Source organism: Theropithecus gelada, chromosome 14 (assembly GCF_003255815.1).
Source record: "Theropithecus gelada isolate Dixy chromosome 14, Tgel_1.0, whole genome shotgun sequence".
In the NCBI taxonomy this organism is placed as follows: Eukaryota; Metazoa; Chordata; class Mammalia; order Primates; family Cercopithecidae; genus Theropithecus; species Theropithecus gelada.
This window is the reverse complement of record NC_037682.1, coordinates 75,517,074-75,529,443: the sequence shown is the minus strand read 5'-3', so window position 1 is coordinate 75,529,443 and position 12,370 is coordinate 75,517,074. Positions and strand designations below refer to the sequence as shown.

The 12,370-nt window shown below is 39.6% G+C and overlaps 1 protein-coding gene and 1 pseudogene across 13 annotated transcripts in view; both read left to right on the top strand.

Annotated features, from left to right (window-relative positions):
- DLG2 (discs large MAGUK scaffold protein 2) overlaps window positions 1-11,492 on the top strand; it is a 2,171,029-nt gene extending 2,159,537 nt beyond the window's left edge. For 11 of the 12 annotated variants that reach the window (XM_025355445.1, XM_025355443.1, XM_025355446.1 and 8 more), the window contains 2 exons: window positions 4,395-4,486; window positions 6,566-11,492. In XM_025355445.1, coding sequence (XP_025211230.1) covers window positions 4,395-4,486; window positions 6,566-6,672 — 199 coding nt within the window. In that variant the 3' untranslated portion in view covers window positions 6,673-11,492. Of the gene's footprint in view, window positions 1-4,394; window positions 4,956-6,565 lie in introns of those variants that run through there. The other variant, XM_025355453.1, reaches the window with a different exon arrangement.
- LOC112605700 lies at window positions 9,273-11,492 on the top strand (annotated as a pseudogene). The gene has a single exon (XR_003115548.1). The product of XR_003115548.1 is annotated as an uncharacterized LOC112605700 (transcript).
- Window positions 11,493-12,370: the final 878 nt, after the last annotated feature.

Genomic DNA, 12,370 nt, shown 5'->3' with positions numbered 1-12,370 from the left:
CCTTAAAACATTTTCAGTAATGTTTCCTGATTTTTATTGTTTTACTTCACAGGTTGTTTTGTTTGTTAGTTTTTGCGGTTTTGTTGTTGTTGTTGTTTTGAGGATAGCTTGGCTTGGTTTGGTTTTTTGGTTTGCTTTTGTTTTCGAAATGATAGAAAGCAATCATTTTTTAATTGTCTCATACTTCTGAGGCAGGTCCATAAGTAAATCTTTTTAAATATGTAGATTTTTTATAGAGAGAGCAGACAACATTTGAGACTTTTTTCATTGGCATTTTCCTTGGTTCCATAATAGAATTCTAATGTTCCTTAATTAAAACTTTACACACGTAGAACATTGTTCTTAATAGAGTTTTCTTAGTGGCATGGCAGTAAAACATATGTAACTTAAGCCAGTAGCTTCATACCTGTGCACTCAGGGTTTTTTCTTGTTTTTCTTATTTTTTGTGTTTTTTTCTCCAAAGGACTTGTGAAATAACTTCTTTCAAAAATCATTAAACAAAGTAGGCAGACATTCACGATCTGACTGTAAAGTTAGTATAGACAACTCCCATTCACAAAGGTGAAGCTAAGAAGGGGCTACCAGCAGACCTGAAAATTGATCAGGCAAGATTTGGTTCTTTGCTTTGCCACTGATCAGTTAAGTAACTTTGGGCAAATTGTTTGACCTTTCTAAGATTTAGCTCCTCACCTCTAAACGAGGCACACTAATAAATACCTCATAGAGCTAGTATAAAGGTTAAATGACAAGGTTAGGAGTTTAGTAAAGCTGTTCATATAGTCTTTGGCGTACGGTAAGTACTCAATACATAATACCCATTATTATTATAAAAGATATAAAATTACTTCATCATAAAGGAATAAAACTATTTTATCATTATAGAACATATAAACAGCACCTCTTCCATGACAGTGCAAGAGATAATGCCAATGTGTCTGTCATAAGGGCCTTGATCAAATATTGCCTTCGTCTAGGCCTCAAGACCATAGTGTTTGACAGAGTTCAGGAGTGAACCACAGAGTACTGGAAAACAATGTTTATGGAAAGACTGAAGAAATGGAAATTGTTTAATCCCAGCGGTGAAAGCAATTGCTTGCAGAGGATATTAGCTAACTGTTCTGTGTCTCCTCTGAAGACAAAGAAGCCAAGCAAACTGCAGCAGCTGGAATGGCAGCCTGAGAGAATTAAGTTAAATACGTAGTTGAGCTCTGGGGAAATTGCCAGAGATGTGTCTTGAAAGCAGAATATAGTCCCATAAACAAAAAATGGACAAGGATTCTTACCAGGATAAAAAAAATAAGATCGGGAGGTCACTGACAGTACCTTCAGCCCCATGAATTTAGGTATTAAATTATAATATAAAGAGTTTTTCCCATGGCTGGCACGTGGAAAAATATGTACTAATGATAAAATAATGATTCTTAATATTATCATCCCCAACACGTATTAAATTTTTCCTTATATAGGATACTGTGTCGGGCATAGAACAAAGTGAATTAAGCAAGTACAAATTTCATAATGTAAAATTGATTTATAATCTGTAAAGAGCCTCATAAATATAAGTAATGCTAACATTAATAAGAGAAGAAAAATAGTCCTTACCTCCTGGGAACAGCCATCTTAAAGGCCTGTTTCAGAAATAGAAAAATAAATCTTCATATTGTAAACACTTAGTGGGATAAATGGCTTCCCAGGGGAGTGAGGCCTGAGGGAACGACAGCAGTGGCACATTTGGTCCAGTGCGATATTCGGAGACAGTCCCATCTGGCACTCCATAGGAGAAGGTCTACTGCCTTCCACAACTATGAGATGACTTATTTTAGTTATGCCTTAGGGCACTGTCACAGCCACTTATCACCAAGGAAAGTTAAACATACTAAAGGCTGGATTTCACAATGAGGACAGTGAATCTGACATAATTTGCTGCAGCCATATTCATGGGTCTTAAGCGCAGTGATGGTGACATTCAGACCAATGCAATCTAACTATTAAATGTTGGATGTTTACTTTACAGTTCACTCTTTTCCAAGGCTTTTACTCCAGGAGCAAAGCTGCCATGAATTGCCCATTCCCCAGGGAGGAGTGAATACTAGGTCAGCCGGAACAAAAGCATGGCAGCTGTCACATTTACACATTGATACATCATCACACACATTATTTCTCAAGTGCATCATCCACATCAAATCACAGAGCTTATTAGCACATACATAGCTGACTTTTCAGAGGAGCATAAAATCAAGGATGTGTATGAAAGGGATGTTCTTTTTATATTGTGCCACCATCTGACTTCTGTTCCCTTCCCACGTGGCAATGTCTCTTCACCCTGTCACTTCCGGTCTGCTTTTACCTTCCTGCTCCCATGATGCTCTGTGTTTACTTCTATCTTCAACTATCTTATAATTATGTTTATTTATCTAGCTCCCCATTTGTTCATTCATTCATTCATTTACTCACTTATTCATTCAACAAATAAGTGTTGAGTCAGACTCCATGCCACATGCTGACAAACAAGCCATGGTCTTCACCCTCAAAGAATTACTGATCAGTCAAGGAGACAAAATAAATTCACAGGTTAGAGGATAAAAACCTAAACTAAGTTATTGCTATAATCAGTAAAAAGGTAATTCAGAGAAGATGGAATTTTTGGCAGTCAAGTCGAAGAAGATCCAGAACTACATGATTTCTTTTTTTGAGACAGGGTCTCGCCGTATTGCCCAGGCTGGAGTATAGTGGTGCTATCATGGCTCACTGCAGTCATGACCTCGTGGGTTCAAGCCATGTTCCCTCCTCAGCCTCCCAAGTAGCTGGGACTAAAGGCATGTGCCACCATGCCCAGCTAATGTTTGTATTTTTTGCAGAGACAGGGTTTCAGCATGTTGTCCAAGCTGTTCTTGAACTCCTGAGCTCAAGTAATCCACCTGCCTCAGCCTCCCAAGGTGTTGGGATTATAGATGTGAGCCATTGTACCTGGCCCACGTGATTTCTTGACATCTGGAGCAAATATCTTTCTCTGAAGGGCAGCCCTTGGTTTAGCCCAGCATCTTCTCCACCCACAAGTAACATCCATTCACAGCATGTAGGGCTGAGACTGTTTGGAAGAAAAATTATACATACTCCCCCTCAGGACAAGATGAGTTTAGCAACAAGAGTTCAGGAAATTCCCATTTCTTTATATTTTAGACATTAATGTCTAACATCAATATTTTGTTTTTTTCCAAATAAGCCTCTTTTGAAAGATACCAAGTCTTTGTATAGTAGGAAGTCTAACTAAAAATTGGTTTAAAAAACCAAAACCTTGAGTTCTTACCCCAGATTACTATTTGTTAAATACACAGTCTTAAGCATGTCCCTTCTTGCCTCTGTTACTTGCCTCCGTTACTTGCTCTGGAAAGGAATTGACTAAGGCCAGATGTTCCAGACCCAGATCTCTGGCTTCTTAAGCAGCATGCAAGACAGTAGTGATTTCAGAAATTCTACGTGCACCTGTGATGCATCCTGATCAGCCAAGCAGATTGCATTTCATTGGACTCTTTTTTTTTTAAATATCTGGAAGACCTGGAAAGATAAAGCTACCAGTAGTTAAGAATCAATAGATTAGGTTTTAGAGAGAATTCAAGAATTTTTCATTTCTCTCCCACCTTGATTTATCCTTGAGACTTTTAAAAAATTTTATATATAATAGTTGTACATATGTTTGGAGTATATGTCATATTTTAATACCTGTATACAATGTGTAATGATCAAATCAGGGTAATTAGAATATCCATCACTGGAAATGTTTTGGGAACATTACAGTTCTTCTCTTCTAGCTATTTTGAAATATTCCTCTAACTGCATTTTATACCCCTTAACTAGCTCCTCTTCATCTCCCCTCCTGCCTTCCCTTCCCAGTCTCTGATAACTACCATTCTACTCTCCCACATTTCAGAGAGTCTGACATACACTAGGACAAACTCCAAGAAAGGGTGACCAGGAAAGTTCAGATTTAGAAATCACATCAAATGAGGGGATAGATGAAGCAATAGGACAGTTTATTCTGAAGAAGTAGAAGCCTCAAGACACACTTAAACACTTTGCTGAGATATCCTAGGGCCTACCACGGTGGATATTAGGTCCCTGCAGAACAGGGACCAGTGACTGCAAATCATAAGGAGGCATATTTGGCTTTAATCCAATGTGGGAGCAAGAGACTGCCCTTTGAGAGAATGAGCTTTCTGGCCGGGAGTCCTTGTTGCTGAAATTATTCCAGCGCAGAGGAGTCCTGAATGAAGACTAAAAAGCTGTTGCTAAGATTACACTATGCTTTCTGCAGGATTTATTTTTGCCATATATTTTAATTTTTTAGGATTTGGAATATTCCCTTTATGTTCTAATACAAATCCTCATTTTCCCAGGGAGATGAATAAGCGTCTAACAGAGGAACAAGCCAAGAAAACCTATGATCGAGCAATTAAGCTAGAACAAGAATTTGGAGAATATTTTACAGGTAAGTTCACTTTTACCCTGGTAGTGTGAGAAAGGGGATAAATTGTCTGACATTTGGCATAGAGAGGGCTCTGGGCCTGGTGTACTTGTGCCCTAAAGTAAAACCTTCCTGTTGAGAATCCCTAATATCTGTTTCATTCACAAGGAGCCTCCCTCTGCTTCACCCATTTTGACGCAAAGCCCTGGGTTCTCCTGAGAGTTCAGCTGCAGCCAGCTCCCACGTTCCCACCAGCCCTACCCAAAACCATGGGCAGCGGATGCCCCTGAGCTGTCTCCTACCATGAAAAGGATTTTAGGCATTGCTACCTCATTAAACTATGTCCCCGATATCATCAGAAAACTTGAAAAACAAAATTTTAGGGCTCAAAATGGTCAGTGTCCAAAGCAGTTACTCCTGAGAAACCTGCAGGCCTCCGTTCCCTGCTCCATGAGCTGTCGTCAGTGTCCCCATCACCGATCAGCAGCACGTGAACAAGATGCTTGAAACTCTTCCTCATGTTTTAGTTCACTGTGTCATGTCTCAACCAAAAACGGTTTTTATTTTCTCTTTAAATGTTTCCTTGGAAACATGAAGTTAGGGGAATAGAGGTTTTTATTCTCCTGGATGGCCTGAGTTCTGAGTTCTCTATTCCTATATGCTTTCATAGAACACTGAGTAATCAGACTTTGTGAAATTTGCCTTACACCTGGTTCCCAGTGTTTTAAAAACAAGAACTTTCGAGCTGGGCACAGTGGCTCCCTCCTGTAATCCCAGCACTTTGGGAGGCAGAGGCAGGTGGATCGCCTGAGGTCAGGAGTTCGAGACCAGCCTGGCCAATGTAGTGAAACCCCATTTCTACTAAAAATAAAAAACTGGCTCGGTGTGGTGGCGGGTACCTGTAATCCCAGCTACTAGGGAGGCTGAGGCAGGAGAATTGCATGAACCTGGGAGGCAGAGGTTGCAGTGAGCCGAGATTGTGCTACTGCACTCCAGCCTGGACGACAAGAGTGAAATTCTATCTCAAAAAATAAAAAATAAATAAATAAATAAAACCCAAGAACTTTCTTCCTGGATTACCATATGTGAAGTTAGATGTTTTATTTTTTACCTCACTCAGAATATAGAAAGTGTCAATGTCTTAGCAGTTTGTAAATATCTTGAATCAGGTAATATTAAGTAATCTTTCTGTCAATAACCAAGATATGAGCTATGTTTCATCCTAAAAGAACATCCAGGTAGGAAAAACAATCAAAACAGTGTACATTTTGACAGTGGTTTATATTTGGTATACAATACAATAATTAATATATTCTGAGGATTGTTTTTAAATGTCTAAATCATCTTTCAGTAGTAATTTATTTTTAAGACATAGTGTCATATGAATAATATTGATGTGTTTTGGAAATCTTTCTACAAGATAGTTTTGTTCAAATGAGACAACAAAATGTACTAAAATCTACTCCAAGTGACTTAGTGTTTTAGGAAATACACAACTGATCAGTTTGTTTATATTTCTTCCTATTTATGTTCCTTATAAATAGTGGACTGACGGTATTCTCGATATGAATAGCCCTGTATGGTAAAATCTCAATTTACCAGAGATTTTGGGAATGATTGGGTTTTCCTATTAAGGGCTTTGAAGGTTGGGAGGTTAACTAAACTTCCTTCTAAAATCTTTATTATTTCCTCAAAGTAAGTAAATATAGACACTGTAAGGCCAGTTTTCTTTTCTAAATAGGGAGCTCTCAGTCTGAAAATTGATCAATGCCTAGCTCAGTGCCTGGCTCAGAGTAGGCACCCATAAAATATTGGTTAAATAGATGAGTAATTCATTGTCCAGGACTACAGACAGACATGTAGAAAGTGCAAAGACTGTGATGCATTTGTTACTGATCCAGGATATCCATTGAAAGCATTTTTAAAAATCATGAATGTAACTTTGCTAATGTGAATTCTCTGCTTTTTCTTACTAATGAAAAATGATATGAAGCTTCCTGATGAGTTGTCTGCTACTGATTTGAGCCTCCAATGTGTGAGTGATGATTGTTCTTCACCATCCGGGAAATGATTTCTAATTCTGGATGTTTGCTTTTGTTATAGCTATTGTCCAAGGAGATACTTTAGAAGATATATATAACCAATGCAAGCTTGTTATTGAAGAGCAATCTGGGCCTTTCATCTGGATTCCCTCAAAGGAAAAGTTATAAATTAGTTACTGCGCCTCTGACAACGACAGAAGAGCATTTAGAAGAACAAAATATATATAACATACTACTTGGAGGCTTTTATGTTTTTGTTGCATTTATGTTTTTGCAGTCAATGTGAATTCTTATGAATGTACAACACAAACTGTATGAAGCCATGAAGGAAACAGAGGGGCCAAAGGGTGGGACAGAAAAGACATTGCAGTATGAAGGAAGGCTTTGGTTTGCTCAAAGTGCCAGGTGTAGGGATGAACCTCTGATGGGCTTTCTGCCCAAGAGATGAGAGCCTCCTCACCCCAGCTGATGTCCAGAGCTGATTTAGCTGCAGAGCTCTCTGTGTCTTTTGCTTTAAAGAAAAATTGCCAGCACTCGAACCTCACCAACCTTCCCATTACCCACATCTGTAATTGGTACACTTCGAATTTTATAACTATGCACTTCTTTTGATTTCTTAACAAGCAAATGAAAGAAAGAAGGAAAAAAGAAAGGAGTCCCTTTGGAGACGACATACTATCAGGGAAGGATAAGTGTGTAGTTCTTTGACTGGCATCTGCAAAGACAAGCATTTCATAAAATTTGCAAGTGTATGGAGGACTAACCTCACTGACAGGAGGGGATTCCACCTGGAATTAGCTTTATGATTGTTGATTGCCTATTTTGCCATTTATAGACTGAAAGAAGGCACTAAAGATGAGAATAATTTATACAATAAAAATATATTAAATGTATAGAAACAAATTTCTATAGGTTAAAAAAGTTTTGTGAAATATTTTGTAAAGACTAATATTGAAAGACTAAATGTATGCAACATCAGCAGATGATCAAATTCAAGAACTGAAAGTTGCACTCTCCCTTTTGTTGCCAATGATCCATTAAGAGCATCTGAGTTCCTTTCAAGTCTGACAAAGACTTCTTCCTCACTCACCTCCCTTCCACATTAGTGATACACTCTCATGGAGCACATCCCTTAATGAGTTGCCCTTATGGATATTTTTGGAAAACATTTGGTTAATGCATTTTTCTTTTATGCTGATGGCTTTTCAGAGACAAACTTATGCAAATGATCTAAAGGGAAGTTTTTGCTTTTCTCTAGTTAAATAACCTGAGCCTGCCATGCAAATAGTTGAATAACTTTGTTCCTAGTTACTAACATACAATTCTTAAAGGACCATTTAGCATTTTGGCCAACAATGAGTAATTAGGATTAGTACTTTTTTGTTTTACAGAGTAACTGAGAGTTTTGTAACATCCAGAGATGGTATTAGAGCCAACGGGAGATCTGTTCCTAGATGCACTATTTCTTTGAGGAAGAGAGAGAAGAGAAGTGTCTGGTTGGGGGTGAGGGGTGCAGACTTTTTTGTTTCTATGTACAGGGCAAAGAGATAGAGTCACAAGGAAAGACAATTAATGACTTTGAGCTCAACCAATTGAACTGCCTTTCTTGGAGCTGCACCTGGACCAAGTTTATTTTTTAACAATTATAATAATGATGATTTTAAAAAAGAAACCTCCCAAAGCCTATAAACTGAACTAGAAGAGTTAGTTTCCCACTTTAGAGTGGATGGCAACATCAGCATTGCTTTTGCCCATGGTGTTTAGAGAGAGACTTTTCAGTGATAATAACCACTCTACTCTGGGTTCTGTGCATGCCCAGACTAAGCCCCATCGCCTTATTTCTGGGGTACATCCAGACCTGGCAGGGATTCTGCCACACTGTGCAGCAAACCAGCATGTAGGCTGGGTAGGAGAGCAAGAGATAGAGCCATCAGTGTGATGGGGCTTCTTCACAGTAAGAACATCAGAGCTTAGAATGAGAGTCTCTTTCCAAAAACAGGCATTGTTCATCTTACACTAAACATCATTGTCTGCCTGGCTGCAGTCAGCAAAACAAACACAGAAATGCAAAATTATGCATCTTCCCATAGTCTTGAGGCTTCCTTTGCCAATGGAAGGGCTAGCAATGCATTTTCCCTCTCATGAAAGTTAAATTTCCAGAGACTTCCTTAGATTGCTCAAAATATTAAAGATATGTCCATGTCTGCAATTCGCCAGTTTCAGGTCAAGGCCTACTTTCATCAATATTGCTCCCAGAAGTTTTCTGCCACCAGAATGCCATTCCTGATCCCAGCTCTATTTTTAGGCCACCATGATAACTTCTTTGGTTTCTCAACTGAGCATGCAACCATTTATTTAAAAGACTGTCATTAATGAGTAGATGTTTTTGCGGGTCGTGTGATGTGCTTTCATTTACTAGTATTGCTGTGGCTGAGTACAATCAAATTGAACCACCAACCCTTGGTTTTGTAGTAATATAACTATTTATTTTCCTAGTGTAGATGCTTTCAGATTAGAATTGGCATTTGCACTGATTTTTTATGTAGATTTATATAATTATATAGATACATATATATTTGCTTGAAGAATCACCAAGCAAATTGGTGAGAGGGTCTTTTCCTATAGAATTTACACCTCCATTTGTTGTGTTGTCTTGCACTTCCCAATGTTGATGTCTCTATGGCTCCAATGAACTGGTGTATTTTGCAGCAAATCTGATGACTTGTATGGAAATGGCATGAAAGTTACCCAGATTACATCTGGTGCAAATGCACTCGGAGCCTGGGGCCAGACTGGTGCTAACACTGCAAACTTTGTCCAGAGCTCTCTCCAACCTGAAGGCTTGCTGGGGGTGCAATGTCACCTTCACACATGCTGGGCCCTTTCAGAAAAGTGCCAGATCGTGTAACTGGTGCTATTTTTCATGCTCTGGTACAATGTGTAGCACCACGGGGCTCTCAGCTTTACCAAAATCAAAATTCCATTTGTCAGCTAAGTGCAGAGGCATTCATTTTTTGCTCTCCTCCCACAGAATTGTTGGCCATTTATTTGCAGGCCTTTTGCAGGATTTCTTGGCCGTTTATTTGCAGGCCTTTTCTCCCAGCCCCAAATTCTTGGGTTGGCTCTGTCTGCTTAAATAGCCTGTCTTCACAAAGCCGCACTCGGGTGCCTCTGTGCGCTGTCTTAGATCCTACTGCCAGCCCTTCAGGACTCTGAGCCAGGAAAGAACTCTCCAACCTCTGGCTCGAGACTCTGGTTTTTTTCCTCATTCTTTTCCTTGCTCTCCTCCTTCTTCTATTTCTGACTAATTCCATCTCTCTCTCTCTCTCTTTTTTTTTTTTTTTTTGTTCCTCTCCTTTTCCTATTCTTCCTTCCCACCATCTCTGAGTTGACTTTCTCCTATAATCCTTCTCTATTCCTTTTCTCTTTTTGTCCACCTCTCCTTCAGTCTCTGTTTCTTTGCCCTTCTTATTCCTCTTCTGTCCTTTCTCCTCTCCTCGCATCTCTGATCATCTTCTCCCGCACATCCCTGTATTGATTTTTCTGTCCTCTAAAGGGCTCATGGCTGATTCAGACAGCAAGTCCGTGCACTGGACTAATGACACAAATACTTTAGGTCGCCGTTTCACCTACTCAGCCCAGAAAGCAAAGCTGAGCGTGAGGCCCTGACCTGGAGCCTGCTCCAGCCCGCCTCCCGGATCCAGCCTGCACCGTTGCCCTGGCAGCGATGATGCATGTGCTGTGGGCCCTGCCGGCGCCTGAGTGCCTCTGCCTGAACGCTGCTCCTAAGCGAGCCCACTCCCAGCACTACCGCATGGCTCTGAGGACACTTCCTTTCAATAAAGGCAGACTCTGGCCCCAATTATTCTGACAGCAAACCTCTTCCTCCTCATTGAAGCCATGCCATCACCTTGGTTTGGAGAGAGACATTTTTTTCCCATTCATAAGCTTTCTTTTTCCCATTTTCATGTGAAGCCCCTTCTGCTTTTCAGCTGGTGATTGCTCTGGTGAGACTGAATGGACTTGCTGGTGAAATGAAATCTCTTCTTTCCTGTCTTGGTCCTGCCTAAATTCCTACAAATATATTTAAGTCAAGGACTCAGGCTAATTCCTAAGTTGATCACATTAATTTGTCACTCCTAGGGGGAAAAAGATCAATTCCCTTGAAGCATGTGGAGTACCTCCTGTGACAGCTGACTTGCCAGGGGACTCCCTACAGAATTCTGTGATATACATTTTACTTCTGTGTATGTATGGTATATATGGTATGTATACCATGTACACACATGTTACATTGAGTATGAATGACTGTGGTTGGAAACCCACACACACACTCAAGTCTGTAAATATCCTTCCTCACTGAAACCTGTGCTTTGGAAATCATTTCTTGTACAGCTGTGCAGTTTCTTGTAACAGCTGAGGACAAAGCTAAGGCAGGCGGACAATTTAGACAAAGATCATCTAAAGAGTACAGTATCTCCCTAGCAACTCATGAGGACAGACAACCAAGTGACAAGGTTGACTCCCAATGGGATGGCAGACTTTTCTTCTCTCCTTTTTGAGTTTGTGTTTCCTAAGTGTTTCTTAACTTCTGAGTGCACCAGGCTGTACCCGTTAGATCCTTTCAATATGACAGTTTTGTGCTTCTCTCTGACAGGATGTTTCTCCATCGAGCTGTAGTGCAGAATGGGAGGGAGGTGGGAATACTCCTTGCCTGGGCTGGAGTTTACAGAGACACTGCACAGCTTACACTCCTGTTAAGTGTAAATATTCAACACTTCCATTCCATTTGTGTAAAAAATAAAGCACACACTATTATAAAATCAAGATGTATATTTCATACTCAGTGTGTCTGTGCATATTTATTGCGTTTCTAGTTGTCAGCGGTGGGTGGCCCCATTGTAAAAATGCCTGATAGAGTGTTTATAAACGTGTCATGGTTTTATTATAAGATATAAACATTAAAACATTTTATACTTTATAGCAAATGATTTTCTCCCAAAGCATAATTTGTCTTATTTCATAAGGAATAGAATTATTCATGTCTATTTTTATCAATTTTGTCTCTGATTCCAGAGCTAAAATGCAATGAGGATGGGTATGCCCTGAGTAGTACTGGCACTGCTGAGAGGAAGTGAAAGTGCTGTTTTTGCATATTCTTAAGTATTTGGTTACCATCTTGCCTGCTTTTAATCAGGATTTTTCCAAAAGTGAACAACGTATTAAAAGATAGATTTTTAAAGATGCTCACAGCTATGTGAGGAGAAAAATCAATTTCCCAGTGTCAAACTGTGGGATTCCAGAAGATATTAAGAATACAGAAAAATAATTTTTTTCTTATCTGAAACATTATGCAAAGAAAGGCATAAACTGGGGAGGAGGTATCATTGTCTTATACACATTGTAGCTCCAAAGATTTGACTGTATCAAAAATGTCAGGTTTGGGAATCTGGATCTGCCAGATAATGTTCTAAATTGTTCACTTCAGGTTAAATACATGCCTTGTTATATTGACATTTAGCCTTGTCATATTGACATTTAGCCAGGTTTGACAGCTAGAGAGCCCAAACAAATTCTGCTCACGAGAGGGGTGAAATTTTGCATCAAAGCAATTGCTTTGGATTATGCTTTGTTTCATGATAAACTATCATATAATTGAATCAGCCATTCGGGAAGCCGGACTAGTTTTTCATGCCATCCTGGCCATCAGGAATCTGCCAGGTGTCCTAAAGCTGTCATTGGTGCTGGGTAGTGAACAGAGACTCTCAGACATGGCATAAGAAGACATTGACTGAGGCTGCAAGACCAATGTGGACCTCAAATTTTGACAATTATGCAATTTTCAACATTTGCACAGTCTCCCCTG